This window comes from Lolium rigidum, chromosome 2 (genome assembly GCF_022539505.1).
Source record: "Lolium rigidum isolate FL_2022 chromosome 2, APGP_CSIRO_Lrig_0.1, whole genome shotgun sequence".
In the NCBI taxonomy this organism is placed as follows: domain Eukaryota; kingdom Viridiplantae; phylum Streptophyta; class Magnoliopsida; order Poales; family Poaceae; genus Lolium; species Lolium rigidum.
Window position 1 is genome coordinate 109,277,522 of NC_061509.1, and position 17,339 is coordinate 109,294,860.

Consider the following 17,339-nt stretch of genomic DNA (forward strand, 5'->3'; position numbering starts at 1 on the left):
AAACCTCTCCCCTTACCGTTGTATGAGCATTGTAAGCGCAATCTCAACCTTTCCCTAGTTGAGATTGAGGGAGGGTGTTAGAATAAGTATTGTATACGTATTCGTATACACTTGTAATATGTACAATATACATCATATATATAGTTGAGATCCCTACCCGGTGAGGCACACCGGGATAGGCCACGCATATCGTCTTTTACTCGTTCGCTTTCAATTTGTGCAAATTTGACCACGTCTGGGTGGCCTCCAACACAGAAAGCACACCACTCAAAGACTCGAGATCAGGAAGATATGTGTGTAGTGTTATACACATGCCGTTCTTTTGGAAAAAGCTTACGAAGCACACTTTGTTTCTTTTGGAACAGGTCCAAGTGGCAACCACTTTACAGAGCACACAGCCATGTAAAGTTGCCAAGCACAAAGACGAGGAGCAACCCTTCTGGAATCTGGACTCTTCTTTGTTCACTTGTGCTATTTCTACCAAATGTTCAAACGGATCTTTTGATTGTTAAGCGCAATGGGACCTCTGTACCTGACTGAGTAAACTTGATGCGCCAACTACAAAACAAATCACACTCGAAGAAACAAGTACAAAAGAAAACTAGGGAAGTGCTAACCACATGGCATGGTGCCATAATCAAATCCCACGGGTCGGATGATTAGTTTGGACCACCACCTGCTTGCATTATTATGAACTCTCCATCTAGGTACAGTGCCATAAGCTAGGATTTATTTTATTTTATTTTTTGGCTATATGCAAATTGTTTACAGTTAGAGACATGCATGTTCATAGACAGCTAATCATATGATACACTTGCTCTAAGTTAACATCAACCATCCATGTTAGCACCTAGAGAATCTTCACTGCTAATTTAGCCAGTTCAAGTTAATAAACATTCGCCAGCCTAAACTTTTCCCTCTTATCTTTGAATGAACTTCCCAACACAACTACTCAAGCTGCAATGTTCTCGTTTCACACACAAAAAAGATGACATGACATTACAAAATCTTTCATCTTCTTCAATACCATATGAATGAACTTTACCCAACCATTTTTCATCATTCATAGCTGACTCGCCACAGCAAAGCGTGGGCTTAATGCTAGTTCCAATGCACACCAGGGAAAACCAGAAGCTACTCAAAAATACAATCAGTATCATATTTCTCAGAGGCAATATCGGTAATCTTGGTGTGGCGTTCATTACATTTTACATTTATAACACCTGACAAATAAACAAATCAAGCTTTGATATCCCCTATCCCACCTTTGTACCCCACTTGCAATGAATTCAATCAAGTGAAAATATACATGTATGCAACGTTGGAACTATATGGAAGAACTACTTTCCTTGCTCCAGCTCTCAGCGCTCTATTTTCAGACCCTCTACAAGTGCAACACCAGAGGTGAATGCTCACGAGGACTGAACGATCGGTTGGTCCGCAAAAAGGCCGTATAGCCAACCCCTGGCGATATGACCATAAGCAGCCTCCGTCAAGTGAATACCGTCCCAGCTCCAGTGGGTCGACGGATCAGCACAAGCAGTAGCACCAGACTCGCCACATTTGGCTGTCACGTTGAAGTTGTAAGCGGCTTTGGCAACTGACCCAGGAGCCCCACAACATGCCCTAGGTAGCTGCTTGGCAAATCCTGAAGTGAAAAGTAGAAATGGTTAGGCCACTTCATTGTGCCACATTTTTATCAACGATAAAGCATCCACATACAATCTCTAGTAGTTGAGACAGACACATCGCCTCTGTCAGCAAGATTAGATTAGCAAAGGCAAGTCCTAACTGCTACAAGGACAACACTGAAATGGAAATTCTAGAGAAGTGTACATGTAATCTAGATATGACAGGAACATGTACCAACAAAATGCAGCACCATCCAGTTTTTTAATTAAAAAGATACAAGCAGAAAGCGTACTGGGGGTTCAGTGCCAGCAATTTAAGCAAGCAACAGATGAAATTTTCAGCTAAAGAAGAGCAACAGATGGCAACAAAAGTGGATCACCAAATAAGATGGATCAGCAAAATTGGCAACTTATAGATGTTTGTACTTCCCGCAACAAGGACTAGTGAAAACTTGAAACTAGTGATCTGTCTTTGCTAGGAAGGAAAAGTAGGGTTGGCCGGTTGGATAGCAAAGTTTCGCCTTATCTGTGATAGATAGTACTTTGTGAACACTTTTGAGTTAAGATTCCAAAGTAGCTAGTATAATGCATCAGCAGCCTTGTAAAAGGACTAGAGGTAAAAATAATTCTGACGGAGAAAATGAAAACATGACTCCTTTCAAACAGAACTATAACCTACCGAAGTAAACAAGAGTATGATATGTTGTGTGTCTAACTGCTTGGAGAAGGAAGAAAAAAAAATTGTGGTTCCAAGCTTGCATCACAAACGAACCATCCTAACTGTTACCCCCACATGACCACTCAAGAAGACACCTAGCAGTTGGGAAAATTATGAAAAAGGAGTACTAATTGAAGTGATAGCTATTACTACTGCCTAGTACCCCTTTACAGACTAGATATATGATCCTAAATGGGCATGGGATTAGTAACCTTGCTTCGTATAGACTCTGAACATGAGTGAGGGTGGTCCGATTGATTGTGAGGCTGCAAGTTGTGTTCTGTCATTTTGTATTTATGCTATCTGCTACAGTGCTACTACTATGGAGTATATGTATATATGGCTAAGTCATCTCTGCCCAGATCTGAACTATCTAATTCTTATTATATGTTGTTCCTTAAGGGAATTGTTGACTCGTATTAGCAGTTGACTTCACATCAGAGGAAATAAAGCACATGATCTGTGGCAATGGTAATTACAGCAGTAAGAACTAATCAACATAATTCTCAGCTAAGGAAAGACAATATATGAAGATAAAGAAATGTGCAAAGCACTCAGTTATGATGCTTCTTGAGCTAGCTACGGCACAAGTTCAAAAGGGTTGAAGAACTAACCAAACTTCTCGGGTTGAAGCATGAACTGGACAACCGGTGTGTAGTAGTCGCCGTATATGATGCGCGCATTGGGGTACTTGGGGCGGAGCTTCTCCAGCGCCCTCTTGAGGTGCGCATTGTGCACCCATGAGAAGGTGTTGTAGGTACGGATGCAGCCGCTGCGGGCGCCATACTCGTGGGCTGGCATGTCGAGCATGTTGAGGTACACGGGGAAGCACCCGGTGGGCATCACCCCCGGCACAATAAGATCCACTGCCCCCTCGGCGATCAATGCCTGCACCAGCAGCATGAGCAATCGCAGTTGGAATCACATTTGATGTGAGGCAATGAAGAGATAGATAGGTGGAGTAAATAAGCAGAGAGGGTACCTCGACACCATCGGAGATGCCCTGGATGACATCCGGCATGAACTTGTAGGCCTCCGTGAGGCCCTTCCCTGCGAAGAGGGGCGCGTTGTAGTCGTTGCCGCCGAACTCGCCGACCACGAAGAGGGAGTTGGCGTAGAACTCCTTGCACTCCTCTGCGAGAAGATAGCAGATACAAATTCCCAATTGATTATGAATGCACAGCTGCGATGGTGGGCTCCCCTACTGGAATCAAGAAGTAGAAAAGCTGGGATCTTGGTTCTTGCGAATTAATTACCCTTTGTTGAGTTGCAGAAGAATGGCTTGAGGTCCCTGAACCACTGGATTTGTGTCATGAGTGCGCCGGAGTTCCATACGACTGCGCCGAGCCCCCTGGCCTCGAAGTATGGCGTGTCGAGCGCGGTGGCGCCGGTGATGGCGAAGTTGGCCCCGTGGGTGAGGTCAGAGTGGTTGAGCTTGGAGGGCGGCAGCAGCGGGAAGCCGAATTCTTCCGCTGCAGGAGGAGGAAAAGCAAGACTCAGCGGTGAGGAGCGAATCTCGGGGGGAGGGGGGGACCAGGAGGAGCAAGCAAGCAAGCAAAGAGAAAGGCAAATCGATGTAACTGACCCAGGTGGTCGATGACGAGGCGGCCGTCGGAGCAGCGGCCGGTGGGCTTGCCGAAGTAGGTCTGGCCGTAGGGCAGCTTGGCGGTGGTGAGGAAGCCCGGGGGGCTGGTGGCTAAGAGGTTCCCGGCGTCGGCGAGCGAGTCCCCGAAGTTGAAGAGCGCGCGGTACTTGCCCTTGGCCGCCCCCGCCTTGGCCGCGTCCGCGGTCCCGGCCGCCGCCGCCGCCGCCGCGAGGAGCGCGGCCGCCAAGAGGAGAGCAAGAACCGGCCTTGGCCCCATCCCTGCCGCCGGTCGGGTGAATCTCCGCGGGACGGAGGAGAGCAGGAAGAGGAGAAGAAGGAGGAGGAGGTGGGTGGGGCGGGTGAGGGTTGCCATCGCGGTTCGGGTGGGGGGTTCTTGTAGGAGAGCGAGGCTGGCTGGCCGGTGGCGGCTGCTGCGGCGTTGTTTTCTCTGCTGCTGCTGCTGCTGCTGCTCGCGCCGCTCGCTAGCTGTGCTCACTCGGGATGTGGGATTAGTTTAGTGGCGTGCGTTGCGGGCGTGTGGAGTTATTGCAGGAGGAAGATGGAAGCGAAGCGACTGCGAAGCTGGCTGGCGAGATGTGGCTGTCCATTCAAGACACGGCGAGAAAAATGTGGCCTTCACGGTTGAACCCTTCTTCTCGGTTCGGCAGGAGGACTCGAGAACGACCATGGGTGTTTGCGCGTCCACCGATTTCTTCAGCCTGCTGCCGAGATTTGGACCGTATATTTTCGTTTCTTGCGCAAACTACGAGTTTGGGGAAATTTGGCGCAGACCAGACAAGGTTGAAAGCCTGACTGACTGAGATGGCTAGGCTAGCCAACAAACAAACACTTACTGTTGTTCAAAGCTATCGGCTCACATGACACTTGTTTCTACTACACAAATTAACCTATTATTATTAAGACTACATATAATGGGTATCACAGCTAGTATCGTGTGTTCCATGCATGTAAAAACCCGATGCCACTATAATTAACGATAAGATATTATACTGATATCGTAGGTACTCCGCAGATATCATATTCATAACACATAGAACAAGAAAAGTAAATGTTAAATAGATCTTCTACATAATTTTGCATTCAGATTCCACAAATAGATAAATAAATATAAGAAAACTATAATGCTCCCTCCGTTTCACAAAAAGCTTCTCAACTTTGTCTAGATTTGAATGTATCTAAAAGAAAGTTGAGAATTTTTTTTTTAACGGAGGGAGTACTACTGATACCATGCACTAACCTATTATTTACAGGGCGGTCCATAGGGTGGGCCAGAAGGGCGCTCGCCCCAGGCCCTCAGTACTTATTGGGCCCGACCCAAGATTTGTTTGCATACTTCGTGTATGTGTATTTATAATCTTTACTAGAAAATATAGACATCTTAAGTTGTACGGTGCCTCAGTTCGTTCTGACTGCTCTTACAAAAAAAATTACACATTTACACTCTAGGTCATACGATTTAGAATAATTCTAGAAAATATAGAAGACCGAAGCTGCAGCTTACTATGCCTCTACTTCGACTCTCTTTAGCAAAAAAAAATAACTTTAATGTTTCTAAATAATTTTCTCCGATGACACAATTCCTCTCTGACCTTCCCAAATGTGCACGACAACACCGACACTCATAATGTTTTGTGATTAATTATATTGATACATATGTATACACATGTACACAAGTAGCTATTGGTAGAAATAAGAAGCATGGCACATATTTAGCTCGATCAATATAAATAAATAGTTTCAAATGTTTTCACCGAGATTCTGAAGACCATCGATCTTTTAAATGTTGATAATACCAATACTTTTTTAAGCATTATATGTGTGACCAAAGTTGCGAAGCTTGATGGAGATTGTTAAAGGGGGCCAAAACATCAATCATGCTTAAACTTTGAGTAACATTTAAAATTTAATATAAATAGATATCTTTAAGGATTTTTCTAGAGTAGTGGGGTCATCGCCCTCCGCCCTAGGAAAGCTTTGCCATTGGGAACAAGGGGTCCATGGTGTTGCGTCGCTCTGAAATCTATTAACCGGCCCTGATTATTAAGCAAAATAACCTCATATCTGCTTGTGTTCGCAAAAAAAACACATATCTGCTTGAAAATCATGAATTTCACAGGAAACTATTTGGTTCAGAAAAAAAAAGTTAGGGAAGAAGGGTATTTCTACGTGCCAAAAAATTTAGTTGTTCATGCCTGAGTTTCAATCATAAATTCCTCATACAATGTTTAGTCATTTTTTGCAAGAAGGCTAAGGCCAAATATTAGAGATATCTAACCCTTACAAGATCATGTTTAAAAAATAAAAATAAAAAATAACCACGTATCCTTGGCTAAATCGATGTTGTATTCGTCCTCACGTGTTGGCGGCGCACTGGGAGCAAAGCTTGATGCCGCCTTTGGATGATGGTGTTGACTCAGTGGCTAAGAAGTCGTCGGTCAGAGCCAGAAGATGACGGCAACATCGTTTCGAGGATCAAATCGTTGTCCCAGATAAGAAGGTGACGAAGAGGACTGCAAAAGCACCCTGATCCGGCCAGACAAAACAAGGGAGGCCTTGCTCCACTAGTGATCCGGCCAGAAAATTGGATCATATGTGCATCATAGTTTTTCGCTTTTTGCGCGAACAATAAGTTTGTGGGGCAGGAGGGTAACTTGGCACGACCGAGATAACGTTTATAATCTGACTATGACCACTAGGCTATAATGAGCTATTTGTTCAAAGAGTAATCAATTATGTTGTTCAACAACACAATTGGTCAAAAGTTAATTTGTTGGGTCACATGACACTGCATTATGTAGTATGTATGCTAACATATTAAGCATTGTGTCCTCCGATCTACCTAGCATGCATGAATTTTGCAACAAAAAAAAACTATTTAGTTCATATTATGTTAGGGAGAGCGAGAAAATGGAGGGATGGGATTCAGGGAGCTTGTTATGAACTTATGATGTGGCGTGAGGAGTTCTATGAACGTGTAAAATCTTGAAAAATCACGAAAATTGTGGATCTAAGTAGCAATTGAAATATCCAATTTTGTTGTAAACATTTATCATTTTGTGTAGGTCACAAATAAAACATTATTTAACGAAACTTTACACTACTTGGATTTTAAGAAAATCTAAGTAAAAACTGATGTTTTTAAGGCTCCCTTGAGCTCGTTCTCCATTTGGAGTTTCGGAAAGAAGAGTACATATCTAGTATTTCCTCCATTTCGAACTATTTGTTTTTTCCATATTGACTTTTAGCTGTAAATTTCTTATACAATATTTCATCAATGGACAATGGTACAAAATCACAATTACTAGTATATGGAAGTGGTTCGAGTTCGAATCTAGTGGTGTATTTGTTGTGTAACATGGGCTGCCTATATTAGACTACGCTTGACATGGTGTTTCGGTTTAGCTGTTATAACACCTACCACTTGTGTGGGATGATAACAAACGCCATATGGTTGCCAAATTTAAGATCATATTCTGTACAATACAACACCAAGACCAAGAGAGAGAAAAATACAATATGCTACGTACTACCTACCAACCATGACCCAATAGTTCCTTTTCCAAAGAAAGGAACAAAGAAAGAAGATAGTAGCCGGTGACATCAATTCACATACAAATGAGTCAAATACAAGCTCGGTTGGTACGAAATTTGTAGGTGAATATAATGCGTTCCTATTATCTGCGATGCACGGTGCTATAACATGGGCTACGGACAAGTCACCCGCATTAGAAAAGAAATCAATCCACATGTTTCCACCTCCTAATCCCATGCAACGGTTGTTGAGAAGTCAGCAGGCAGCTAGCCGGCACCAAACCCTTCCAAAGCGAGTTGGTCTAACCATAAAAAAAATTGCGTAAGGGGATGGTTTCCTCTCGAAACATTGTTGTCAAGTTGTTAGAAAAGAATTCAGGCTCCCGTTTTTCTAATGGCACTAGCATGTGCACTTTTTTTTTTTTTGAAAAGAGAGAAAGCAGCCCAAAACCTAATCTGGTAGCCATGGTGTATCCAAATGATTGATGCATAAAACAGATGGTTTCTTACAGACTTGGAACGAGAAAGTTGTGGAACTAATGCAGCAGATGATGAGTTCCCGGTGGCAGCAAACCTTTTGGGGATTGTAGTACCGACCCTTGATTTAGTTGTTTGTTTCTTTCTCTCTTCTTTAACAAAAAGAACTTTCACTACAATTATTTTTGCCTGGTTTAAGGTGCAAAATGTGTATCCGTAGGAGCAGAGATGAGTTGCTCGATTCTCCACTCTTCTCCTTCCTTCGGCCCCCGCGTCGCTCTGCTTGGGCGGCACGGGGGAACCTGAGCGCCTCCGGCCAGGTCCTCCTCCTAAGGCCCTCCTCCTCCACCGTTGCCGCTGGCCTCGCCGCGGTGGCGGCGGCCCTGGCTTGGGGTGAGCTCGCGGTGGACGCGATGGGGCGCTCTCGCCGGCCTTGCCCAAGCGGGCGTCGGCGCGGGTGAGACAGGCCTTGCCCAAGCGGGCGTCGGCGCGGTGGTGGGTTGGGACGCGGCGGTTCCAGGCGGGGCAGCGGAGTCCGGCAGGCGCGCGGGCTTGGGGGGAGCTCGAGGTGGACGCGGAGGGACTCGTTGGCCGCCCGCGCCGAAGCGAGTGCCGATGCGGGTGAAGCTGGCCTCGTCCAAGCGGGCATCGGCGTGGTGGTGGACCGGGATGCGGTGGTTCCAGGCGGGGCGGTGAAGGTCGGCAGGTGTGGTGCGGCGCGCTGCTTCGCGCCTGGCTGCGCGGGACGATTGGGCCAGATCTGGGCCGCGCGGGCCGCGTCCTTCGCGTGGCGGCACGATACTCTGCTCTGGCTGCTTTCCAGTCATGTTGTGGTGGCGATGTATCCTTTGCTGGCCAGGGCGACGGGCAGGGCGAGCGGGTGGCCAAGCGGCCTTTGCTCCGGTTCCAGGGACCTGGCGGCTCGGGCAGTTTGGAGGCTGCCTGGTTGACAGCTGGAGGCAGGTGGGGTGCTGTCAACACCCGGGTTTTTAGGTCCAGATGTCTATTATGCCATTCATCGCAATCCCAGGAATATTGTTTTTGCGAGACATAATAGATTGATATCACAACACATCATTCATTACAACACATAATCGTGTTACAAGAAAGGATCACATGATCCAGTCTTAATACAACATTGGGGATCTAGAGATCCAAATACAAATCATATAGCGGAAGCGAAGTAGCGGTTGCAGTCCATCTGTTCCATAGGCAACTATTGAGGTCAGGAGTAGTCCTAGTTGTCGTAGACGTCCTGTTGTCCTTCATCCTGGTATTGGCGCTCTTCTTCATAGTCTGGCATTTGAATAGCCAGGGACACAGCCATGAGTACTTTAAAGTACTCGCAAACTAATACTAGTGTAAGCACTAACAAATAACAATTATATCAAAGGGGTTCTAAGCTCTAGGTTTATTTGCATAAAGCCAGTTTTATTTCGTAAGCAGTTAATAAACAAAGACTCTTCCTTTGCCTAACTTAACTCAAGTGGGAACATTAGTGTCACTCCCACAACTCAGTTGTGATTCAAAGTCAAAGTCACAATTCAAACTCAAGTCACAAGTCACCATTCATATTTTAGAAAAGTTCTGATGACGGAACAGTATGACCTTTCCAACTGTCCATGACCGCGGACGCGGCTATTCGAATAGGTTTACACTCTGCAGAGGTTGTACACTTGTGCCACAATCACTGCAATAGACCGTCAGGGGTAACTGGCCCTGATTTATCGCACTCAGAGCGCGAACTACCAATCATAACCTTTCTTTTACATACCCTAGTATATGCACCTCTCCCCATGAGCTTGGCCTCCCGGTGAGAGCAAACCGCCAACCTGGGAACTGCACAGGGCTTGGGTAGGACAATCACCTCATTTCACGTCATTTCACTTTCAATGGAGGAAGCCTCGGCATAACCCCTATGACGCTTGTTCAGAGGGAACCCATACTAAAATACATAAGTTTCCAGTTAAGCCTTACCCAGATTCAGGTATTGTGGGGATACTTAAGAATTGGAATGGTATCGCACCCGAACCCAACCATCGAGTTTTTGGTAAATTTCACCAAGTCATTCACAAGTCATATTCACCTTCAAAATCTTTCAATAGAATGACTCATCATTCCAAGGTTTTCAAAGTCATTGGTTTTCACAAGTTCCCATCTAGAGTAGTCAATTTTAGTTTAGCACTAGCAACTAGTCATGAGGGGTACTAATCAACTTGTATTGCTCTAGGCTAGGTTTGATGCTCTTGTACTACTCCATAACTAAACTAAGTGAATCATGAATCAAAAAGTAACTTTGATAAATAAAATTTAATAAAGCTCGTAAAGTAAAAAACTTGGGATAGGACCATTAGACAAAAAGTAAAATGTAATGGTGCCTTGCTCTTGTAGAGCTTTGCACTTGGGTAACTTGCAAGAATACCAGCTTGCAACAATATAAATTGCATTAGTCTAGCTTGCCTTGATTGGGGTAGTGATAAAGTTATCTTCTCCTTCCTCTTGGTAGAATACCTCCTCCTCTTGATAGTCTCCGGTACTAGCGTCTATAAACGAATACGAGGATACAATCACCAAACAACACTTAAGTAGACTTAATTAGCCTTAATGGCTCACACAAATGATCTAGCATCATCACCTAACATGACTACCCAAATTTATGCTAGGGTTTTCTGATTTAGTGTTAGGAAAAAATAATTTCCTCTCATTGAAATGTGGATTAGGGTTTTTCTTTAGTTTGGGAGAAATAATTTCCTCTCATTGAATCATGTCAAGATTTAATTTCCTCAAATACTAAGTATGAGATTATGTTGACCAAGGTCAACACTTCACACTTATCATTTGAGAAACAAATGATTTAAATGAGATTCATCATCTCATGCCATTTAAATAACTATGTGATTTAAGATCCTCAAGTGAGCATATATGAGACCATGCAAAAGAGGTCATCACATTGCTTCATAACACTTGGGAAAATGATTTAAATGAAGTGCTACACTTCATAGATTTGAAATCTTAAAGTTGAAAAATGATTTAAATGGGCTAGTATTGACTACATAGCCAATTTTTGATTCTAGCCCATGATCATGTACAGTACCCATATCATATTTTTGCATAATCAATTAGAGAATTGAAAATGTGAATTATCAATTGGATTCACCTCAAAACTCATTATGGTTGATTTTTAATAATTATTTGAAATCTGAAAAGTCTCTGTCTTGTTATTTTTGCTACATTATTTCTACAACAGATATGAGGTTGAAACTAGTGTGGTTGGATAGGAAATTTCATGAGCTTTCTAAATATATAAAACTGGTCAAATTTGGTTTGGTGGATTTGAAGTTATTTAAATTCTAAATGAGCACCAGTATTGAATTGAAACTAAAAAGAGTTAAATGATTTCAAATCTTTGGGCTCTGGCGGGAAAGCAAATGGGCCGAATTGGTTTGATAAGGTAAAAGCCAGCCCAACAGCGCTTCTCACGCCGCGGGCCGCCTGATAGGGTGGGTCCCGTATGTCAGCGATACATAACACCGAATCGGTATGGATGAACGCGGGACGTAGGATCAGAAGGACATCGTGCGGCTTACAGGCGTCGTCTACGTCGACAAGAGGGGGTACTGGCACGGCGGAGGAAGGGGGTCGACGGCGATCCTGGGCTCCGGCGATCAACGGCATCGACGGCGTTCGACGTGGTCGACGATGGCGAGCTCAACGGTGGTCGTGGGAGCTCCGGGGATGGACGAAATCGACGGTGGGGTTGCAGGGTACTGGCGGGCTAATCCGGCAAAATTCCGGCGAAGGGAGGCTAAATCGAGGAGGGGAAGGGGTATTGGCGAGCTAGAAGAAGGAGGGGAGGCGACTGGTGTGAGCAATTGAGGAGGAGGAGCTCCCCTTTTATAGCGGCGCGAGGTGCTGCGGGTGCCCGTGGTGGTCGTTCATGGCGCCGGCGTTCTAGGGCGCGAAAGGGCAAGGCGATGGGGGCGTGGGCTTCCTGGCATCATGGCGAGCACGACGCGCGTGCTGGGGCAGGGAATGGGGGACGAGTGCGTGTTGGCGTCGTCGCCGTCCTCGCAGTACGGGCGCGGCAGGGGTTTGATCATGGCGATGGCGACGGTGCACGCGCGGCCAATGGAGCTTGTCTGGCGATGTACTGGGGTGGTGTAGAGTGCGTGTGCTCAAGGAGAGAGGGAGAGGAGGACAGACGCGACGGGGCGACGCCGGGTACTGGAGTGTCCCGTGGCATGCCAGTGCACGCTCTGGCGTGCACTGGGCATGGTGATCACGTCTGGCCAGGGTGTTGTCGTGCATGGTTTGGATTGGAATCGTGTCTGGCAGGTGCAGCAAGGTGTGGTGAGTCTCGTTGACATTGCGAAAGGGACCAGAGAGAGGGAGAGACAATGAGTGGCATGAGGGTGTCTATCATGGTCGGCATGGATGCAATGTGATCATATCTCCCACTTTTATCCGTGCCAAAGTACATGGTCTGATGCAGAGGAGGTACAAGGACCCTAATGATCTCAATCCATCTCTGGTTTAGGCTTAAAACCATTGGGTAAAGGCATGTATGCAATAAGTGATTTGATGCCTGTCATGTGTTTGTGTTAATGGCCGCATGAAGATTTTTGTTGAATTTTGAAATTCTTTTTGGTGAAGTTGATTCAAATATTCAAAGGAGTAGAATGGTGGTGGTGGTGGTCAAAATGGTGCTGGTTTGCAAAATGTCAAAATGGGTATGATCTTAACTTTGTTTCAAAGTCTCCACTTGTCTCATCTATAATAGTCAAACTAGGCAGAGTCAACTATGATGGTCAACACCAAAAATGTTCATCTTGGTGTGGTCTTGGATGAGGTGTAAAGGAGTGGGAGGTTTTAGTTTAGAAATCTTCTAAACTAGGGGTGCAAAGTGGGTAAGATGATATAAATGTCACATATGACCATTATCATATGTGAGTGGGTGATGTCTACGGGAGCTTCTATTCTTGTAGACAGTGTTGGGCCTCCAAGAGCAGAGGTTTGTAGAACAGCAGCAAATTTCCCTTAAGTGGATCACCCAAGGTTTATCGATCTCAGGGAGGAAGAGGTCAAAGATATCCCTCTCATGCAACCCTGCAACCACAAAGCAAGAAGTCTCTTGTGTCCCCAACACACCTAATATGTGCACTAGTTCGGCGAAGAGATAGTGAAATACAGGTGGTATAAATAAGTATGAGCAGTAGTAACGCAGCAGTAGTAACGCAGTAAAACAGTAAACAAGCAGCGATAGCAGTATTTAGGAACAAGGCCTAGGGATTAGACTTTCACTAGTGGACACTCTCAACTTTGATCACATAACGAGAATAGATAAATGCATACTCTACACTCTCTTGCTTGGATGATGAACACCACTAATTGCGTAGGATTACACGAACCCTCAATGTCGGAGTTAACAAGCTCCACAATATTCAATGTTCATATTTAAATAACCTTAGAGTGCATGACGAGATCAACACAACTAAACCAAGTACTAACATAGCATGCACTACTGTCACCTTCACACTATGTAGGAGGAATAGATCACATCAATACCATCATAGCAATAGTTAACTTCATAATCTACAAGAGATCATAATCATAGCCTACGCCAAGTACTAACACGGATGCACACACTGTCACCATTACACCGTGCAGGAGGAATAAACTACTTTAATAACATCACTAGAGTAGCACATGGATAAATTGTGATACAAAACATATTGCAATCATAAAGAGATATAAATAAGCACTTCACTATGCCATTCATAACAGTGAATAAGTATTACGTGAAATATAGCCTAAGAGACCCACACGGTGCACACACTTGTCACCTTTACACACGTGGGACAAGGAGTCTCCGGAGATCACATAAGTAAAACCCACTTGACTAGCATAATGACATCTAGATTACAAGCATCATCATATGAATCTCAATCATGTAAGGCAGCTCATGAGATTATTGTATTGAAGCACATAGGAGAGAGATTAACCACATAGGCTGCCAGGTACAGCCCAGAGCCTCGATGGAGAACTACTCCCTCCTCATGGGAGACAGCGGCGTTGATGAAGATGGCGGTGGTGTCAATGGAGGAGCCTTCCGGGGGCACTTCCCCGTCCCGGCGGCGTGCCGGAACAGAGACTCATGTCCCCCAGATCTTGGCTTCGCGATGGCGGAGGCTCTGGAAGGTTTCTCGTACCGTGGCTTTTCCGTATCGAAGTTTTAGGTCAGGGACCTTTAAATAGGCGAAGAGGCGGAGTCGGAGGGGCGACGAGGCGGTGACACACTAGGGGGGCGCGGCCCAGGCCCTGGCCACGCCACCCTGTCGTCTGGGGCCCACAGGGCCCTTCTCTGGCGGCTCTCGGGTGTTCTGGAAGCTTCGTGGAAAAATAGGATGCTGGGCGTTGATTTCGTCCGATTCCGAGAATATTTCCTTACTAGGATTTACGGAACCAAAAACAGCGAGAAAACGAGAGCGGCCCTTCGGCATCTCGTCAATAGGTTAGTTCCGGAAAACGCATAAATATGACATATAATGTGTATAAAACATGTAGATATCATCAATAATGTGGCATGGAACATAAGAAATTATCGATACGTCGGAGATGTATCAGCATCCCCAAGCTTAGTTCATGCTCGTCCCGAGCAGGTAAACGATAGCAAAGATAATTTCTGGAGTGACATGCCATCATAACCTTGATCATACTATTGTAAACATATGTAATGAATGCAGCGATCAAAACAATGGTAATGACATGAGTAAACAACTGAATCATAAAGCAAAGACTTTTCATGAATAGCACTTTCAAGACAAGCATCAATAAGTCTTGCATAAGAGTTAACTCATAAAGCAATAATTCAAAGTAAAAGGTATTGAAGCAACATAAAGGAAGATTAAGTTTCAGCGGTTGCTTTCAACTTGTAACATGTATATCTCATGGATAATTGTCAATGTAAAGTAATATAACAAGTGCAATATGCAAGTATGTAGGAATCAATGCACAGTTCACACAAGTGTTTGCTTCTTGAGGTGGAGAGAAATAGGCCAACTGACTCAACATAAAAGTAAAAGAAAGGTCCTTCAAAGAGGAAAGCATCGATTGCTATATTTGTGCTAGAGCTTTTATTTTGAAAACATGAAACAATTTTGTCAACGGTAGTAATAAAGCATATGAGTTATGTAAATTATATCTTACAAGTTGCAAGCCTCATGCATAGTATACTAATAGTGCCCGCACCTTGTCCTAATTAGCTTGGACTACCGGATCATCACAATACACATGTTTTAACCAAGTGTCACAATGGGGTACCTCCATGCCGACTGTACAAAGGTCTAAGGAGAAAGCTCGCATTTTGGATTTCTCGCTTTTGATTATTCTCAACTTAGACATCCATACCGGGACAACATGGACAACAGATAATGGACTCCTCTTTAATGCATAAGCATGTGGCAACAATTAGTGTTCTCATATGAGATTGAGGATATATGTCCAAAACTGAAACTTCCACCATGATTCATGGCTTTAGTTAGCGGCCTGATGACCCACAAGTATAGGGGATCGCAACAGTCTTCGAGGGAAGTAAAACCCAAATTTATTGATTCGACACAAGGGGAGGTAAAGAATACTTATAAGCCTTAACAACTGAGTTGTCAATTCAGCTGCACCTGGAAAAGCACTAGCAACGGGGTGATGTGAAAGTAGCAGTGGTATGAGAGCAATAGTAACAGTAACACAGCAGCAGTAATAGTGATATGAGAGCAATGGCACCAGAAGATAGTTAATACTACTTCCAATGACATGTAGAACAAGTATATGATGATGAAATATGGACCGGGGTTCCCAGCTATCTACACTAGTGGTAACTCTCCAATAACAAGTGTTGGGTGAACAAATTACAGTCGGGCAATTGATAGGATTGAAATAGCATTAAGACAGAATATCAAGATCATTAATCATGTAGGCATGTTTTCCAATAATAGTCGTACGTGCTCGCAATGAGAAACTTGCACAACATCTTTTGTCCTACCAGCCGGTGGCAGCAGGGCCTCAAGGGAAACTACTTGGATATTAAGGTACTCCTTTTAATAGAGTACCGGAGCAAAGCATTAACACTCCGTGAAAACATGTGTCCCTCACATCACCGCCATCCCCTCCGGTTGTCCCGATTTCGTCACTTCGGGGCCTTTGGTTCCGGACGGTGACATGTGCATACAACTTGTAGATACAATCTAAGCAATAAGTATAGAGCTCAAATCTAAGATCATGGCACTCGGGCCCTAGTGACAAGCATTAAGCATAACAAGATTGCAGCAACAATAACTTCATAAACTTTGTAGATAGACAATCATAACGTAACAATCCATCGGATCCCGACAAACACAACACCGATTACATCAGATGAATCTCAATCATGTAAGGCAGCTCATGAGATCATTGTATTGAAGTACATGGGGGAGATAATACCAACTAGCTACAGCTAGAACCCGTAGTCCATGGGGGAACTACTCACGGAGCATGACGGAGGCGATGGCGTTGATGGAGATGGCTTCGGGGCACTTCCCCATCCGGCGGGGTGCCGGGACGAGACTTCGTCCCCCGAGTTGGAGTTTCGCGATGGCGGCGGCGCCCACGGAGTCTTTCCGGAGTTTCGTCAAGAGTTACGGTGTTTTTAGGTCGAAAGGGATTTTATAGGCGAAGAGGCGGCGCGGGGGGCACACGGGGGCGCCACACCACGAGCCGGCGCGGGCCCGGGCCAGGCCGCGCCGCCCTATGGTGTGGTGGCCCTACGGCCCCTCTCCGAGCTCTTCTTCGGTGTTCTGGATGCTTCGGGAAAAATAGGAGGTTTGGTCTTCGTTTCGTCGAATTCCAAGAATATTGCCCGAACAGCCTTTACGGAACCAAAAACGGCAGAAAACGAGGACCGGCACTTGTGGCATCTTGTTAATAGGTTAGTTCCGGAAAATGCATGAAAACATCATAAAGTGCAAGCAAAACATGTAAGTATTGTCATAAAACAAGCATGGAACGACAGAAATTATGGATACGTCGGGGACGTATCGGCATCCCTAAGCTTAGTTCCTGCTCGTCCCGAGCGAGGTAAACGATAAAAAGAATAATTTCTGTAGTGACATGCTACTTACATAACCTTGATCATACTATTACAAAGCATATGAAATGAATGAAGTGACTCAAGGCAATGATCTATAGTTGCTAACAAATAGATAACATATAGCAAAACTTTTCATGAAGAGTACTTTCAAGACAAGTATCAAAAGTCTTGCACAAGAGTTAACTCATAAAGCAATAAGTTCAAAGTAAAGGCATCGAAACAACACAAAGGAAGATATAAGTTTCAGCGGTTGCT

The 17,339-nt window shown here is 44.8% G+C and overlaps 1 protein-coding gene across 1 annotated transcript; it reads right to left on the bottom strand.

The window, feature by feature from the left end:
- Window positions 1-1,135: 1,135 nt before the first annotated feature.
- On the bottom strand, window positions 1,136-4,377 carry LOC124692218 (GDSL esterase/lipase At5g45910-like). The gene is made up of 5 exons (XM_047225538.1): window positions 3,935-4,377; window positions 3,606-3,821; window positions 3,332-3,483; window positions 2,964-3,237; window positions 1,136-1,648 (listed from the first exon to the last, which is right to left on the bottom strand). Exons 1-5 carry the CDS (start codon window positions 4,305-4,307, stop codon window positions 1,413-1,415), a joined length of 1,251 nt encoding a protein of 416 aa, XP_047081494.1. The 5' UTR covers window positions 4,308-4,377; the 3' UTR covers window positions 1,136-1,412.
- Window positions 4,378-17,339: the final 12,962 nt, after the last annotated feature.